The sequence below is a fragment of the Eubalaena glacialis genome, chromosome 5, assembly GCF_028564815.1.
Source record: "Eubalaena glacialis isolate mEubGla1 chromosome 5, mEubGla1.1.hap2.+ XY, whole genome shotgun sequence".
NCBI lineage: Eukaryota > Metazoa > Chordata > Mammalia > Artiodactyla > Balaenidae > Eubalaena > Eubalaena glacialis.
The window spans coordinates 28585718-28605336 of NC_083720.1; the positions used below are offsets into that span (position 1 = coordinate 28585718).

A 19619-nucleotide genomic window follows, 5' to 3' on the forward strand; every position below is an offset into this window, starting at 1 on the left:
ATTGTTGCTTTTGTTGTGGTCATCCATGTACAATGCTTGGTGTCAGTCTATTTATCTCTTGTAAAAATAAAATACAGTGTGTGTGAAAAAAAAATACTTTTTATCAGTATTTATAACCCTCTGGAAAAGTTTCTAAGAGTTGCAGAAATGTCAGAAGTAAATCAAGAATGCTTTGTGAGCATTAAAATCATCTCCTCCTTCCTAACTCCCGATATTAAATCTCTGGCAGCCCAGAAAGAAAAAAATAAACAAAGAAATAAATATACTAATACATATAAGAACAAATAAAACTATCTTAAGCTATCATATATATTCAGTAAAACATTTAAAATTATTTTACTGGAAAAACACTTCTGCTTTGTAGAACCAATTCAATTCAACAAAATTTTCCTGACACCTAAAATGTGTTAGATAAATAAGACTATATCCTTAACTTCAAGAAGCTAACAATTTAATAAAAAGGTTAACATTTATATAAAAATAAGTATATTTTAAGGCAAAAATATGATGTGTTTAAGAGCTGCAAAATGCTTGGCATTTAGTTCAAAAAGGGTCAGTATAGTCAAAAAATTAAATCAGGAGAGCTGGCAAAAAAAGTTAATGCAATGCTTTCAAATATTTAGACGATGTTTTAAAAAATGATATGGCATGTTTAACTGCTTTTGTCTTATTATATAACAGAATAGTGGTTTATAGCACTAATGTACTGCAAATTGATTCTGTGGTTAAAACATCTTTACTTCAGCATTTAGTTACCTGCAAAGACTCATTTTTTGCTTTTTATTCCTCTTCATCGGAAAGGCTGGCTCTTTGTGGAGATGCTCTGATATATAAGCCTTAAATACAATAAATAATGTTTAAATGAAGTTTTTAATGAATTTTACAATATATTTATTAATTTTAAAAGCCCTAATACTTATTGAATATCTATTATGTGTTGGATAGTGTCTTAAGTACTTTGACCTTCAAAACATAAAGAAAACTGAAGAAGAAGGATTATGTAATTTAGTCAGGATCACCTAATAACTGGTGGAGTGAAGACACATATTCAGGCATTCTGCCCTAAAACCCATGTTCTAAAACCCTATACTATACGCTTTCTCATAAATATAAAATCACTCTGTAATCACTCACATTCTATTTTATTTATTTATTTTAAAAAATATTTATTTATTTATTTATTTGGTTGCGCCGGGTCTTAGTTGCAGCAGGCGGGCTCCTTAGCTGGGGCTTGCAGGCTCCTTAGTTGCGGCATGCATGTGGAATCTAGTTCCCTGGCCAGGGATCGAACCCGGGGCCCCTGCATTGGGAGCATGGAGTCCTAACCATTGTGCCACCAGGGAAGTCCCTCCTTCTATTTATTTTAATATATCAGTTTCTAACAGCAGTTCAAACAGTTACACTTGTCTTGATTAATTTATATTCAGTAAAAATAATGTCATTTAAAAATCGTTTTGTGATGGTTACATTTGACTCACTGTACAATATAGCAACTGGTCTTAATTGTGATACAGTTTGACCGGATTTAAAATTTTTCTTTCTTTAAAACTAGAAACCAAACCAACATCGAATTCTTAATTCCACCACTTCTCCCCAGAAGAAAAGCAACATAAACTGGCATAAAGACTAAGCACATAGAACACTATTGAAGCAGATTTTTGGTTTCATTTTTCTAACTACATCCAGTTAAGAGAGAAACATATATTTTATTTGGACATAAACTTTTCTTTCCCTTTGAAATTTTCTTGCCTTCGTAGTATGAACAATGAACTTCTAACATAGTAGAATGTGCTCCAATGATCATAGAAAGGCTGCCTTTATAAATAACGTAATTTTTGATTGAATGTAATTATGGAGAGACAAAAATGAAGGATGAAGGACAACAATAGAAACAAGCTGGGAGTCAGTTTCAGAGGGATTTTAGACTGAAAGTCTTCCCCTCCAAAATACTGTAATTTTGTTTCTCTCAATCCACCTCACCATTCCACTGGACCTCTCAAAAGAAAGACCTGTTTTGAGAAAGATCTTGTTGCTTTCTTTTAAAAGGGCAGGAGTCTTACATTTGCAAAACATCAAGAGACAGTATCATACTGCGATAAACAAATATGTGAAAATAGATATTAAGAAAGAAGTAGTTATAAAATTTAAAAGCCTCTGGATTTGTTATAGATTTAGCCCTTTATTTTCTCCTTGCAGTTTAGAACCCACAGTCTACCATTTCAACCACGAATTCATAGCCACATATTCTCCCGTACTTTCTGACTTTCAGCAGCCTCCAATTTCCCTGCTGCTTCTTCTAGGCTGCTAAGTGTTGTTGTTGGTAAAAATTGTGCTCAGATGCCTCGTTATAAAATCATGTTGTCTCAGTGTTCTTGGTACTACTTCTATACTCTTAAGTGGAGAGAGTCACTTCTTGGTAACTCTCCGTCCAATTCCAAATATTTATTGTTCCAAATCTTTCCCACTCTATCATCTCCTTCTTAGAGGTGTTGCTGTTTGTTTTTAAGGTTAACCAAGATTCATAATCCCAAATTCTCGCATCCATACATCTAAGTACAAAAATGGATTTTATACTGTAACATACTTTCATTCCTAAAGCAAAAGAAGCAAAACAGAGATCCTGATTGAAACTGGAACATCTGTGCATTAGGCAAGTCACACTTCCTTTTAAGACAAAACCAAGAAAGGCAAAGATATTACAAAATCAAAGACACTTGTCAGAATCTGAGGCATTAAGTAGGTGAGGACTGATTCTTAAAAGCACTGGGTCTGTCACTGCTGTTCCAGTTGCTTGACCGTATCTATTGAAAGAATCATCAACATTTGTGACTTTGTGAATGCCCTCTTTTAAAATTAAATTTTATCATAGGAGTTTCAAGTTTGCAAAGGAAGTATATAGCTTTATGAAAGTTTGAAAATTCTACTTGCTTATGCTATTAAATATCTTTTCCATATTATATTTGAAGAGTTAAAGATAAATATGGCTGGTATGTCTAATAGAACTAGGCAAAAATATGATCCATCCTTGTTAGAATTAAGTTGCCTTTAAAGTTAGCTTTTTATCATTAATTTCTTACTAAGATCCATAATGGGATTTTGTCTCAAAGAAAATTTAACAGTACTTATGAGTGGGACAATTTTTAAGAAAGCTATGAATATGCCACTCACGTAACAATGTTTGGGAGTTGTTTATTGTGTTCTGTACAATAACAGCTTCTTGTTTTATATACTGCACTTTTTGTCCAATCCAGTGACTTGGCTGATATTTTTCTTTGTGTTCTGAAATAACCACTGCAGTGCACTTATTATGAAATGAAATGCCTGTTGAGTTATCAATCAACCATTCGGACTAAGTGGGGAAAAATTTTAATTGCTTCTCATTATTTATGACATTAAAGAATCTGTAGGAATCTAGTTTTGTAAATAAAAGTATGTGGATTTATAAAATTTCTTATGGAAGAAATTCTTTGAAAAACAGTATATCTATATAAAGCCACCTTATTTTATAATGGAATATACTAGTTATTTAAATTTTGGGTGAATAGTGATATAGTGAAAATGACAAGTTTTCTGCCTACTGTAATGAAGTCTGTAGTCATGTTGTGAAGTTATGATCCTCTCCTCTCAGCATGTTTTACACCTGCATTTTATGCAAGATGTGTTGTGCCCTACTTGTGGCAAGCCTGCACAGACCTGACTGATTTGCCAGACTGACAGCTGCTTACTTTCAGGAAACCGCACTCTGGTTCTTAGTGTGTGTCACGTCCTCCCTGAGTATCACTAATCTTTGATTACTAAACTCCAACTCTGATAATCACAGCTCTTGACTCACAGAATAGTCTGGCTTGCAAAATAAATCCTTTAGGCAATTTAGTTCAATTCAATAAATAATAATAGGATGCCTACCATGAACAAGGCAAGTGCTGTGAGGTACAGAAAGCAAATAACCTATACTCCTTGCCATTAAGCTGCTTAATATATAAGGAAAGATATGTACTCAAATCGCCATATTCAAATCCCCTAACAATTAAAATGACCCATACTTTTATAAAAGATTCATAGTTTCCTTCTGATCTTTCTCAGCTCAGGCAATTTTTCAGATTTCTAGACTTGTATGCTCAATTGCATGTTCAGCATTTCCCAGATGTCTTAGAGGACCTCAAACTCAACATGCCCTGTATCAAACTCATAATGGTCTGCCTTAAAATTGGTCTTCCTCCACGCGTTCCCTACCTCAGTGAATGGCACAACACAGAAGTACAAGCAAGCCTGCTAGTCATTCTAGATGTCTTTACCTCCTTTGTCTTGCTTGGTCAACTTTTGCAGGCTCATCTCCCTCTGAGTCTGTGTTGGAACTTCTCAGGGACTTACCTATAGGCCTTCTTCTCTTCTTACTCTACAGTCTCTCTTCATGGAGCTTTCATGTACTCTAATGATTTTATTAATTCTTAGATGGTTTATATGCTGAAGACTCTCACTTTTTAAATCACACCCTGGCCAAGAGAAAATTATTAGTGAAATATTTTTAATTTCTTCAGGAAAAAAATTCCTGTAGTTTTGATTCTCCCCCCACCATTTTTTTATTTTTATAAATTTATTTATTTTATTTATTTTTATTTTTGGCTGCATTGGGTCTTCATTGCTGTGCGCGGGCTTTCTCTGGTTGCGGCGAGCGGGGGCTACTCTTCGTTGTGGTGCGCAGGCTTCTCATTGCGGTGGCTTCTCTTACTGCGGAACACCGGCTCTAGGCGCGCGAGCTTCAGTAGTTGTGGCTTGCAGGCCCCAGTGGTTGTGGCTTGCGGGCTCTAGAGCGCAGGCTCAGTAGTTGTGGTGCATGGGCTTCGTTGCTCCGCGGCATGTGGGATCTTCCAAGGCCAGGGCTCGAACCTGTGTCCCCTGCATTGGCAGGCGGATTCTTAACCACTGTGCCACCAGGGAAGCCCTCCCCCCACCATTTTTTAAATGGAATCCTCTCCCCATTTTATTTGCTTACTAGTCATTTGTTCAATAAACTTATTAAACACACATATTCCAAGCATTTGCTCCTCACAAAAATACCGTTAAGGTGGGTATTATTAGACTCTAGAGGTCAAGTGACTTCCCCAGAATCAGACAACCAGCCAGAATTTGAGCACAGGAGTCTTCTGACTATAAATTCTGAGCTCTTTCCAATAAACTGCACTGCAGACCTCTAACTCCCTTAGTACAAAGGAACTAAACCAGGTATTAAGAAGAAAGCAAAATATTTAAACAAATTCATTATAAGGTGTGATTATATAATACTCCTTAAGAAATATACTTTTTAAAAGATGAAGTCTTTAGTTAATTTACTTAAGTCCATAATTAATTTGGTTTTTCCTCTCATCTTTCCACAAGGGATTTGAATTTGCTTATAGTAGGAATAAATGAATAAAATAGTAATAAAATATAGAAAACTGGAAGGGGGGATGGATGAGAAAGAATTGAGAGTCTAGTCTGGGGAAAGATATGTTACCATGATTACTAAGACTGAGCCTCAAATTTGGCTGTTCCCTCCATGGAGTCAAATCAAAAGGAGGGGGCAAACCAGTAATTCTCACTTCTTTAAGACTCTGCTTATATTTACCTTAGTGAGCCCTTACATGATCATCTTATTTAAAATAGCACCCCTACCCCATACACATACTCCCCATCCACCTTCCCTACTTTAATTTTTTTTTCCATAGCATTTATAACCCACTGATGTACTTGTTTATTTATTCATAGTCTCTCCCTACTACAATGCAAGATTAATGAGAGGAGAGATCTGGCCTGTTTCTGTTTGTTTCTTTGTGTCCCGGTGCCTACAGCACTGCCCAGGAAATAGTAGGAGCTCAAAAATGTTTTGAATGAATGAATTAAAAGCTACCAAGAGGGGCTTCCCTGGTGGCGCAGTGGTTGAGAATCTACCTGCCAATGCAGGGGATACGGGTTCGAGCCCTGGTCTGGGAAGATCCCACATGCTGCGGAGCAACTAGGCCCGTGAGCCACAACTACTGAGCCTGCGCGTCTGGAGCCTGTGCTTCACAACAAGAGAGGCCACGATAGTGAGAGGCCCGCGCACCACGATGAAGAGTGGCCCCTGCTTGCCACAACTAGAGAAAGCCCTCACACAGAAACGAAGACCCAACACAGCCAAAAAAAAAAAAAAAAAAAGCTACCAAGAAAATAAGGAACAAATAACAAATAATAACTGATAAATAATAATAAATAATGAATACAAATAATAAATACAGAAAACCATCCATAATACAATGACTGTTATCAGTTGTTAAAGCAATTGATGTTCTATATGACACAAATGGATAAGGAAAATATCTTTAGTATATGGCCGGGTTGTTAGCACAACTTAAGTCTTAAATTAGTAGCCTAACATAGGGTGCTCAAAGACTGATTTCCAAATACTTAGTCATTTAAACTCCAAAGGGAAAATACTATCATCCAGAAATGGCACAATCATTATACCATTTTTATGATATTACTGTTAAATAAACTTTACATACTGAATAATAAAGAAAGAAGTTTAGTATTTAATTTTTTCTTCATATATTTATTCTCAAGTGTTTTACACTAAGTATTTTTATTGATATCAAAAATGGTTATAACTAACTGGTTAATTCTCTATGAAGAAATCACTTCATTCTTGCCCTCCTTTAAATTTAAAAGCTTAAACCAAATGTGCTTCTAAACTCCCATGAAACTCCTTAGTAGACAAAGTTGTCTGTGAAACCGATAACCATTCAACACGTGGAGAAAGTATGCTAGGATGCTAGGAACAAGCAGTTGGGATTTGTGTGCTGAATAAAAACTAGACATGGATATGGAATCCTTGGAGCAGCCATCTTGTTCCTATCAAAATTTGTTTTTAGTAGTTATCTGACTATCAGGTTAATTTTAGTTATAACTCAACAGAAAGAACTTCAAATATAAATCAATCCTTGATTTTCACATGCATACAAATCATACATTTCCACATGTACATTGAATGTATGTATACATGTATGTATACATGTACTACTATGGAAGAAGACTAGAATAGAATTAATCTTTTCTAGCAGCATGAGACATTGTAAAGGGAGAGATCAAGTACCCTCATTATCCACAAATTAATCTACTCTGTGTAGCAAATTTTAGAAATTACTTTTTTTCTTTATTACTATAAGAAAATTAAGAATAAGCAAAAAAAAAATTATGGGTGTCTCCATGGAAAACTGCATTGTTTAGAATACTACTGTTTGGTCTTTATGGCTTTTGAGATATTTTACAAGTCTGTAAATTACAGATAACCAATAGCAATGCAAAATAATTCATATCTATAGACAAGCAAACAAATTCTGCTCCAGTAGAGGTTCAATTGTCTTTCCTCCCTGCCTACGGAAGAAGCCAGTCTCGTGGCCATTTGTAAATTCATTTCAACATACCTTTTCTCCACATACATTTCTGACTGATTTCTCCTTTGAAGCAGTTGTAACATTTGCCTGGTTCCCTCTTTAATGACGAGTTAAATAAACTCCTTAACATGTGTTCATTTTATATTTAATGAGCACTATAATTTTACCTCTTTTTGAAAATTATCCTTTAACATTTTGCCATTATTGAAATGGCTGATCTGAATTTAAATCTATGTTAGCTTTGGGTTTCATTTACTGTCTTTCCTATGTTTAGTTCAAGAAAAATTAAAAACAAAATTGCAAGGTTTTACCAATTACATAAGCTAATGCCAGTTAGTATTCCAAGATTCTGTTTGTCAGCCTTTCACCTTCTTGATATTGTGGTAGTTTTTAAATACATCACATCAAGGAACACAATCCTTGCCTAAATTCTTACAAATGTTTTACAGGGACCTTTTAGCTCAATGCACAAACTAACACCACTCGTTTCTTTTCTGTTGAGTCTGACAATAGAGTATGTTCCTGTTACACACAAAGTCCTCTCTCTCTTCAAAACTAAATTTTGTTATGAAGGTTTCCCCTGGGAAACCACATTGCTTCAGCAAAAACATCAGTTGAGTTTTTACCAGCAGTGTCATTTTAGATTGAAATTTTTATAGACTCTGTACTACCTCAGAGATGCCAAAATAATTGTCTGAAGCATTTGCCTTATGCAGTCTCTGCTCTCATAGGGATGATGTTTTAGTGTGAGCCTGTGAAGGAGAGAGTGGGAAGTGGCAGAGAATAAACATGTTAGCAAACAAATAAATAAAATACTGTCAAATAGTGTGAGAGCTATGAGGAAAATAAAAGAGTAATGGAAGAGAGGAAGAGGGGGTAGACTGGAGGTTCTTTCTATATATCAGAGCTGAGCTGAGATCTCAGAAAGGTTATAGTTAAGCCGATGATATGATCTGCCAAGGGAAGATTTGGGGAAAAGAATCTAGACAGAGGCCTTGAGATAGAATTGAGCTGGCTGGGCTAGTGCAGTGATCTTGACTGTGATCCACAATAAGATAAATATTTTATTTCTTGACCCAGTACATATAAATTTCTACGAAATGACATTCATACCATGTGTGATGCATTCTAACAATTTCTGTCCTATCCTATCCTGTTCACAATCCACTGAATTGATTTCATGGACCAACACTAGCCTGGTTGTTAAGAACTCAGGCTTCAAGCATGGGTTTGAATCTTAACTCAGCAACTTACTAGCTGTGATACTTTCAATATGTTACTTAACATCCCTGTGCTGCAGTTTTTACACCTTTAGAGTGAGGGGCAACAGCAGTCTCTACCCATGAGGTTTGAAACCAGATTTCCCTCCAGAAAGACTGAATCAATTTTACTTCTAACTTTAGTGTATTCTTATTTCATACACTGTTTCTTTAAACCCACACCATTCATCTTTTTAATCTTTATCAACTTGATAGGTGAAACATTATTCCTAATAGTTTTAATTTGAATTTCTTTTATTTCTAGTGAGGCTGGACATGTTTTCCTCCTCATTGGATACTAAATGTAGTTGCAGTTTTTATTTCCTACAAAATGTACAAAAATAATGTGTTAAATATAAAATTTTACTAGGTATTGTATTTATAACTTGTTTGTCATTTTTTAATTAAATGCAAAGTTATAACATTTATTTACACTTATCTTCCACTAAACTACATATAACCAATAAAGGAAAAAGCTTTTGGGGGGATGGATACAAATCAATGAGAATATCAGCTAGTTCTTGAATAAGTCTTTGAAATGATTATAAATGGAGAAATACTAAAATTTGTATTCATTTTCATTTTAACCAATAGAATTCAATATTTTAAATCATAGTTACAAACGTAGACAAATGAAACCACCTTCAGGCATACCTACCAAAAATATTAAAAGAGTTGCCTATTGTAGTAGAAGAGAATGGTTCTGCAATGAAAAAATAAATTAATTAAATTGATTAAAATTTAATGATGTGCATGAACTAATGATAGATAATAATAGGCCATGAAGTGAAGAATATGATTAATTCAAGCTGCAAATTAAAAATTTCTACATTTTGTACTTTCTCTAAAATCTTTTTTTTTTTAAAGAAATGAAGTTTCTGGTGACATTATTGAGTACCTTGTATGCTGGCTGCTACCACAGGTGGAATCGCTTGTTTATTTAAAGTAGCCAAAACCAAACATTTTTCCTTAAAAATGACTTTCTCAATTCTCAATTTGTGACAGTGACAATAGCTTCTGTTATATTTTATTACCTCTGAAAACCATGGAATAAGGAATTCTGAATTCAATCAAACTGATGAAATTTGCCAGCCATGGGAAATCAAACTTAAATTCCCTGCCTCTGTAGATGGTCTGCATACATCCCAGTAAAATTTTGATCAAGAGGATAAAAGACAAATTAATTGGATTAATTGGAAGAGGGAATAAAAAAAATTTCACAGATGTTAGAAAAAATTATATCAAATGGAATATAGTAAAAACCACAAATGGAAATTTAACTTTCTTAACACTGTTAAAAAAAATTTAGGTATTAAGTATTAAGAGATATTAGATATTAAGTATTAATAGATATTGTTTAGATATTAAGTATTAATAATTAGTTTATCCTTCATTTCCCATAAATTTCAAAATATTTGCACCATGCTTTCTCTTTGATCAGAAATCTGGTAAGATCAAGTTGTTGCTATAAGAAAACAGCAACAGCAAATAAAGCCAACCGTTTCCTCTTCCTTAGCCAAGATAAGGCGCAGCTGACAATGATGTTAAATGGAAAAAAAAAAACCCCAAAACACTGGATACGGGAAAAATTAGATCAGCAGATAGAAAGTAACTTCTGCATTAAGTTAATTAGAAATGCAGTTTCTCTGCTCGGATGAAACTACTCTTTGATTATCTTATTATTTGCCTTACACACACGCACATGCACACGAACACAGCACACACTTAATGAACCAAAACATGACTAGTGGAGACTCTTAAGGTTTTTTGAAGATATGTGGCTGTTACTGCAAGACAAGACTATGACTCCAGAGAAGACGACAATGGGAGCCAAAGCTAGTGTGGCTGGGGCTTAAAGAAGGCCTGGGAAAGATACAGTTTCTACTTAGGTCTCTTAGGGCAAGGTTAAAGTCATGGTACTACTTTAAGTTTTACCCTTTAACCTTGCTTTACCACTTCTCTTGAATAGTAAATTGAGAATAACTTGTACAGAGGAGGGTGGGTATTTTTCTCATCAAGGATCAATGATCCACAACAGAAAAAAAAAAAATCAACTGGCGATCTATATAAAAAGCAACATATTAATAATTTAGGTTGGTGGTTTAATTTTTTTTAAAGAAATATGAAACACATCTGATTTTTAGATTAGGAAATCTTAATATTTTGTTCAATAAATAATATTTATTCTATAAATCTGAAAATTACATGTACTAAAAATACAGTTCTATGATGTGGTTAGTTAAGAAGAAGAAGAAAAAGGGAACCAGAAAAAAAGATGGGAGAGAAGATCAGGGCAAAATAGGGAGCTAATATTCACCTACTATATGCTAGGTATTTCATACACAAAATGTTACTGAACCCTCATAAGAACTTTAAGTGGATAGCATTATACCCATTACAATGAGGAAACTGAGTCTCTGAGGGATTAAGTTATTAGGATGACAAGGCTCAAACTTAGAACTGTCATTACCCAAAACCTTTTTCATTGCTCCATAATGCTCAGCTTCTACAGAAGGAGGAGGCAGTGGGGTGGAGAAGACGTATGGAAAAAAAGAGAAAGTGGCCGAGATGGGAGGTGGGGAAGAATGACAGACAATGGGAGAATGAGACACAGTAGGGAGAGATGAAAAAACAATGGGTAGTAGGACAGAGGGGCAGAAAAAGAATATGAGAGTATATGGCTGTTAGCATAACTGATGCCATCCTGGGCCCGTACAGTTCCTCTTGTCCTTCGCTGATCCCACCCGGGACAGTACTGTGAGGTAAATCACATCTCTGCTGTCAAGGGCTTTGTAGCTAATAGATATTGCTTAATAATCATTGGGACCAGGTTGGCCTCTTGGCTCTGTAATCCTCAAACAGTGATGAAAACCTTTGCTGACTTATTCCCTGTGTCTGCAACAGGGGTCCCCAACCCCTGGTCCGAGGCCTGTTAGGAACCGGGCCGCACAGCAGGAGGTGAGCCGTGGGTGAGCGGGTGAAGCTTCATCGGCCGCTCCCCATCGCTCGCATTACCGCCTGAACCATCCCCCCCAACCTCCGCGGAAAAACTGTCTTCCATGAAACTGGTCCCTGGTGCCAAAACGGTTGGGGACTGCTGGTCCATAATGCTAGTTACCCATTCATAAATATTGACTTAGGAATGCATTTCCTGTTTCAAAGCACATACCCCTATACCCTATGTTAACTATAAAATTGTCTCAATGGCCCCTTGGCAGTGTGGAGTGCAGCTGCAAACGCTTACAGATCATCCGCCTGATCCCACCCTGTGAGCAAGTTACCCTGTAATATACTGATCCATTGATTATATGGAGCTGCCTGCCTTGTGTTTCAGTCTCAAGATAACTTCTCAGTTTGGTGGGCACTTTTTGTTCCCTCTGTTCTCCAACAAAGAGGGAAAGCAAAATAGAGAAAGTTGCATGTAAGGAGTTGCAGGAAGAAGAGATGCAAGAAAAGATCTGTAGGGAGACTACCTGTTTGGAATGTAGGTGTCAAAAAAATAAACAATTATTACCTATCCATTGGAATATCTATCAACAGAGTAATTACTCTTGACAACTCAAACCACTGTAATCCTAATACATTTTGAGCAGAGTTTCTCAACGTCAGCACTAGTGACATTTTGGGTCAGGCAATGCTTTGCTGTAGGCGACTGTTCTGCACATTATAGGATGTTTAGCAGTAACCCTGGACTCTTCCTATTAGATGCCAACGGTACTGTACCCCCTTAGTCTTAACATTCAAAAATGTCTCCAGACATTGCCAAATGTCCCCTGTGAGCAAAACTGCCCCCAGTTAAGAACCACTGATTTAGAAGTTCCATTCTTGAAATAATGATAAAAAATGGACAAAAGATATCTACCACATACAAAATTATTCCCTGAGTTAGTGACTAGATGCCCATTGGAAAAAAATTAGATTAAGTTTAGGGCTGAGTTCATCTAAACTCAAAGCACTTGCTACAGTATTGCTTGCAAACTGCTTTTCAAAGATGTGAAAGGAAGTGGGTATAAACAAATATCTATTTTTGAACTACACAATCTAAGGGGGAGCAGCAGATTTATCAGACTGCTCTCCCATCATAGGTGAGGGCTCTTTGCATTTCTGAAACAAAAACAAAGCCGGCTTTGGAGTTTGGAGACCTGGGTTCTGGTGTGCTCTAGTACTAGTTAATTGTTAAGACCTACGGCAAATCACTTGGCCTGGAGAAGCAAGGCTTGTTGGCTTCTTACACTTTACCAAGAGTTCTAATATACCCTTCTAGGGAAATAGTAAAATAACTTCCTTATGTATATATATCTATTACTGATACTATGTCGAAGGGCAAGTTTGTTGAATACTGTGGATTGGTTTGCTTATTATTCCCTTGCCACTCAAAGTGTGGTCCATAGCATCAGCATCACCTTAGGAGCCTGTTAGAGATGCAAAATCTTGGGCCTCACCCCAGAACAACAAAATCACAACCTGCATTTAACAAGAGATAATTTGTCTACACATTAAAACTGAGGAGCACTGTTCTATTCCACCTTCCTCCTAGGGTGGCTTTCTAACTGCAGAGTCTGGAAAACTTATAAATAACATTTCTCAGATATCTTTTCACTTAGGTTCTAGTTGAAAATTAGGTCCAAAAGCTAACCCTTACACGCTTATTATATGCTAAGTACTGCTCTAACACTTTACATATATTACATACATACATATAACAGTTCTATGGGGTTGATACAACTATTATTCCCTTTATACAGATGAAGAAACTGAAGGCCAAAGAGGTTAATTAACTTGCCCAAAGTTACAGTTAGTAAGTGGCAGAGTTAGGATTCAAACCTAGGTATTCTGGATCTAGAATATGTACTGCTAATCATATCTTTGATGATAGATCAAAAAGGAGGTATAAGGCTTCCCTCTGGTACCTTTCTTTTTTTTTTTTACAGATGATCTCATGGAACATTCCTTGATAAATGCCATTATACAGGTTCCTTCATTTATTTACTTAAATATCTATAAGCCAGCATTTATCGGAAAGTTCCAGCATTGCAAAAGGCAAGAAATAGAAATGAAGCATTACCATCTGAAAGGAAGCAAAATCAACCTTATCTATAGAGTGGATGATTATATACCTAGAAGATGCAAAAGAATCAAGTCTAAGAGATACTAGTATATATTAGTATTAGAATTAACAAAAGAATTCAGAAAGGTAGCTAGTTTAAAACTAACTAAATAAAAACCAATAGCTAGAAACCAGCAGCAAAAACATGATGTGGAAAAAGAAATCCCTTTCACAATGCCAACAGAAATGTAAAAGCTTAATATAGACTTCAGTATTTATAACTACTATAAATGATTGCAAAGCCAGGGAGAAAGTGGATTATTCAATGATTAGGCAAAAAAAAAAGATCAGCTCCATACCTCACACAATACATAAAGTCATTCTAAAGAGATTAAATATATAGAGTAAAAAAAAAATAAAACTATAAACACACACATAAGAAAATATTGGTGGATACTTTAAGTGTAGGATTAGAAAGAATATTCTAAACAAATATAATAGATATATGTATGTATGTGTGGGGTGTGTGTGTGTGCATGTATGAGGGTGTGAGATGTGTGTGTATGAAATTAACAAAAAAATTCCTTTGGCTAATAAAAATTTAAAGCATTTCTAAGTCAAAAACATCATGAACAAAATTATAAAGTAAACAGCAAGCAGGGAAAATAATTATAATCAATGTGAAATATGAGTTTAATATCTTATAATAATGCCAAAAGAAAAAATGGTCAAAGAACACAATTAAAAAGAAATACAAATGCTCAATAAATATATGAATGGTTTAGTAAACCTCTCCAGCAGTATCTTACGACAATAAGATAATTTTTGCCTATTAAGTTGGCAAAGATTAATCTATAAATTATACTGTTTGTTGCTGGAATGGATGGTTTCCAATTGGTACTCTTACATACTAATGCCAGAAGAGTACAATGGTGCAACCTTTTCTGAATGCAATTTTTTAGGATGTTTCAAGAGGATTCAAAGAGTTTGACTTATTGACCTAGTTCTTCCAGTTCTAGGAATTTATTCCAAGGTGGAACTGTGAGAAAAAGGTCGAACTTTATAAGCAAAGATTTTCATTACAGCATTATCTATAAAAGAAAGTTTGAAGCAACTTAAATATGTGGTATTAGGGGAATGATTATTAGGCAGCCCTAAAAATAATTTTTACAAAGAATTTTTGATAACATGGGAAAATGACACAACATGCTAAGTAGATAAAAGCAAGATACCAAATCCAAATATTACATTAAAACATGTTTAGGGGCTTCCCTGGTGGCGCAGTGGTCGAGAATCTGCCTGCTAATGCAGGGGACACGGGTTCGAGCCCTGGTCTGGGAGGATCCCACATGCTGCGGAGCAGCTGGGCCCGTGAGCCACAACTACTGAGCCTGCACGTCTGGAGCCTGTGCTCCGCAACAAGAGAGGCCACGATAGTGAGAGGCCCGCGCACCGCGATGAAGAGTGGCCCCCGCTTGCCACAACTAGAGAAAGCCCTCGCACAGAAACGAAGACCCAACACAGCCAAAAACAAATAAATAAAAATAAATAAATAAAAAGCCCAGCCCTCCAAGTATTTAACTAAAGACTGTCAAACCCGGGTGGGAAGCAGAGTGAGAAGTACCGGTCCATGTCTGTCTGAAACCCCACTAAAGACACTGAACCCTTAAAAAAAAAAAAAAAAAAAAAAAAAAAGTTTTAAAAATATGTGTGTATATACGCATATACACACATACAGAGAGATATATGAATGTAGTAACATCAAATGTTTCATATTTTATAGCACAATATTACTCAGTGAGATTTCAAATGCTTTTGTTTTCTTCTTTAGATTGTTTGATAGTTCTACATTTTCCGAAGTACACATTACTTTTATAATCATAAAGAAAGACCTTATAGCTAAAAATAATGATTCTAAAGTCAATCCAAGGATGGTGGGACCTTTCTATCCCACCTAAGGCAGGGCCATCTTAGGTTATTCAGGTTGTAAAATGCCACATACATACATAAATGTAATAAAAGGACTGGAGATATTTAACCTTCCAGGTATGCAGCAGGGCAGAGACTCTCTTACCTAAAGGGACCTGGCATTCACAGTCATGAACATACTTGGATCATCTCTCATGCACACAATTACCAACACACATGTAGGACAGCTGTGCCCTGTCCCTTCAGTTCCTTGGGCGTTTTGCCTCTCTCCCTGGCTTATCTTTCTTAGGGGCCAAACTCCAACTTCAGACTTGACAGTTCCTTCATCTAGGGAACCTGGTCCAGTCTTTCAAGTCCTCCTTTCCTAGGATAGAGGCTGCCTTGTCAATCATGTACCTGGAAAGGTTTAGGCCAGAAAGACAGAGGAACCTTAGTTTTCTCTCAGATGGAGTAGTACTTAAGGATAAATAGTAAAAAAAAAAAAAAAAAAAAAAGATGCTTATAATATCTTAGTTATTAAGAAAACACCTATATAAATACCGGTATTTTGGTATTACATGAAATAAATACCATTTTGATCTGGTATCATAATAACAATGAGCCAAAGATATGTTTTGTAAAGTCAAAGCTGATGCAAGAGGCTTCCAGGTAGAGGGAAGGGCATGAGTCTTTCAGACAGGAACAGAAAGAAAAATCAGTGAAGGTAAGGATGTATGTAGAGGAGACTTTAGGCTGGGGAATAGCCAAAGGAAGAAAGCTCCTTCATCAAATGATCAGGTAAGGGCAAACTGTGAAGGAACTAGAAATAGAAAGGGATTTAATACAGGAAATTAGGGGCTGACAAAAATCTTTGAAAGAGCTGGAGAAGCAAAAGTCAGGTGCCTTCTGGAGCTGTTGCATTCAAGAGCACACCACCTGTAACCCTGATCCAGATATAAAGGAGCCTCTGCTATTACTGCTGCCGCTGCCACTACTACCAATTCTCTCTTAACATCCATGACGCTACTCAGATTCTGGAACATTAAGTGAGTGTGCTAAGCAGAAAGGACAGCAGGGAGATGGCCTCTGTCTCATTTCCAGCTAATTAGTTTTGGTTCTGTTTCTGTTTATATCATTGTTTCTATGGAAAAGTTCACTTTAAGTTCTGAACAACAAGTTTACAAACCAAGTTTTCAAAAATACTCCGTTTGTAATTTGGAGTCCATGTGTCCTTAAAACAACAAAACAAACACACACCATCTGCCTAAAGAAAAACAAAATAAAACAAATCCTTAGACTATGTTTTATAGTTGTTAATTTCATTTACCTCTCCCTCAAATATCTTTATATCTCTACCATCATTGCAAGGCAGTGCATACAAATTTTAAATTTCATTTTCAGGACTTGGCAAAAAAGCTACACTTATTACCAAGAAATGATCTATCACAAAAGCTTGCTTTTTACACCAATGAGTTGGGTTGTATCAATTTTTTGTTTATTTTTGACTTCTTTGTAAGAAGTTCTTCTTTGGTGCTGATATAGGAGGAAATGCATATCTCAGGTGTAATTTTCAAGTATTGTGTATGTGGACTTAGAGTACATAAATAAATCATGTGATAAAAATAAATGATAACATTTTCAAAGGAGTACAGGAAAATAAATTTACATGACATGCAATGAAAGAAGCAGGTATGCAAAGTATATCTGTTTTCTAGGCTATATGTTTCATTCTTTTTTCGTTTCATCCCTTTTTGTTGTACCATAAGCAATTTTGTTAAGACCAGAGCTACTGATGATGAAAAATCCACAGAAGCTTAAATGAAGTATTTTACATGCTCCCTTAAAACCACTTGAAAATTGCTTTGGGACCTTCAGCTCAAATACATTCCCCCCCCCCCCCCCCCCCCCCCCCCGGCCCCGCTTCCCCCCAGGGAGTTCCTGTTGCTGTTTTCTTCACTTTTCCAGTTGAACAACTAAAGTAAGAGGAAACAGTCCTTTAGCTACTGAGTCACGGTACAGTTAATGGGGGAAAACTACCAGGAAAGCAGTCAGGAAGATCTCCTAGCTACCAATTATTTGCTTCAGTAACCATCTCTTACATTGTCAAAAGAATGAAAAATTACACTTCCACGTGGTGAGCAAACCTAATGCTAAGGCATATTTTGTGCGTGCCACACAATTATTTCTGTTTTCTAAACAATGCTGAGACACTAGAACTTATACTTTATCTATTAATGCATTTAGTGATGATGTTGGAGTTTGTGAAATGTGACAAAAAGAACAGATGCAGAAGGATAATGAGAGGAGACAGGTATCAACTGATCTCAACAGTATACACTGTAATAAAGGCAAATAATCATTTTAATTCTTGGTCTTTAATGTGATTCTGAAGGCTAGCTTATCTCGGGTATTTTCGAAGGTCCAATTACTGTATTTGCTGGTGAAAATTCATCCCACATATAATTCAATTTCTCTTATTAAACTTCTTGCCTAATCTTGAAGATAAATGATGTGTTATAATGCCTATTATCACATACTTAGTGAAAGCAAATTCTTTCAAAAGAGTTTCAAAAACTACCCAACTTCTCTTTTCCCTTATTATGGCTGGACTCATACTTTTTTCCCCTTTGGTACCAACTGAAAGCAATTTTCTTGCTTTTTCAGTTTTTTTTCTTTCTGCCTTAGGCATTATTTTTTTAACTGAATTATTACTCAGCTTTTTCAGTTTTTAAATGAAGTTTAGATCCTCTTTGGGTTCATGTGAAAAACTTGCTCTCGGAGAGTCCCTGTCAAGACACCTATTGTAATACTCGCTCCTACACGTCTTCAGGTACTGATTGCATGTCTAGAGAAATACACCCACACCTTACAGAGGCGCTAGGTGTGAGTTCAGAAATAACAAGATGGAAGTCGGGAGGGGAGCCGCTGGCCCCTAAAACACAGCACTGGGCTATGAACTCGAAGTTGAAGAATGTTTACATGTAAGGCTTTTAGATAAGTGACCGTTATGGAGAGCACTTCCACAGACCCCCGGGCTCCGGCCTGAGAAGCCTCTGCCCGACGGGTGGGTAAGGGCGGCGCTGACCCCGCCAGGCACGCGACTCCGGGCCGGCACTTGGCAGCGCACACACGCGACCCCGCGGCCCGGCCCCGAGGGCTCCGTCCAACCTCTCTCCGGGGCCGCTTCCCAGAACGCCGCAGCGACCAGCGCCCCACGCCGAGCACAGCCCGGGCGCCGCCCGCCCGCCGGGCCACTTCCCTCCGCCGTCGCGTGGGGCTCAGGAAACCGGCCGGACCGCGCCGCCCCTCCTGGCTCACCTGCTCTTGCTCCTCCTGCGGCCGCCGGTCGCGCCGCCGCGGGCTCGCCCCGGGCTCCGGCTCGGTCCCCGCCGCCGCCGCCTGCTCCGCCAGCGCGTCCCCGTCCTCGTCGCGCTCTCCGCCGCCGCCGCCGCTAAGCAGCTCCCCGGCCGAGCACATCCCGCCGCCAACTCCCGCCGCCCGGGACGGCCGCCGGAGGGGCCAAGCCGCGAAGCCGGAGGCAGCGATCGCCGCCCGAGGGCCGCCCTGGGATCGGCCGCGCTCGCCGCTGACAGGAGCCTACGGAGCGCGCCCCGGCGGCCTGGGCGCCACAAGTACCAGCCTGGCCCGGCCCCTCCTGTCACCGGCTCGCCCCGCCCTCGGCCGCCGGGGCGGAGCCCACCCAGGGGAGGGAGGGGCCAGGGCAGAGGCGGGGCCAACGGGGCGCGCGCGCGTGTGTGTGAGAGACTATGAGTGTGTGTGAGACTATGTACATTACAGACTGTGTGTGAGAGATTGTGAGAGAGAGGCTGTGTGTGTGTGTGTGAGAGAGACTATGAGAGAGAGAATGTGTGTATGAGAGACTACGTACGTAAAGACTGTGAGAAATTGTGTATAAGAGATTGTATGTGCATGAGACTGTGTGTGTGAGAGCTCGTGTGTGTGAGAGCCTGATAGGCACTGTGTTGAGAGAGACTG

The 19619-nt window shown here is 37.7% G+C and overlaps 1 protein-coding gene across 1 annotated transcript in view; it reads right to left on the reverse strand.

Annotated features, from left to right (window-relative positions):
• FAM241A (family with sequence similarity 241 member A) overlaps positions 1-19269 on the reverse strand; it is a 41880-nt gene extending 22611 nt beyond the window's left edge. Inside the window, exon 1 of the mRNA XM_061191147.1 lies at positions 18942-19269. Coding sequence (XP_061047130.1) covers positions 18942-19100 — 159 coding nt within the window. The 5' untranslated portion in view covers positions 19101-19269. The remainder of the gene's footprint in view (positions 1-18941) is intronic.
• Between the last annotated feature and the right edge of the window lie 350 nt (positions 19270-19619).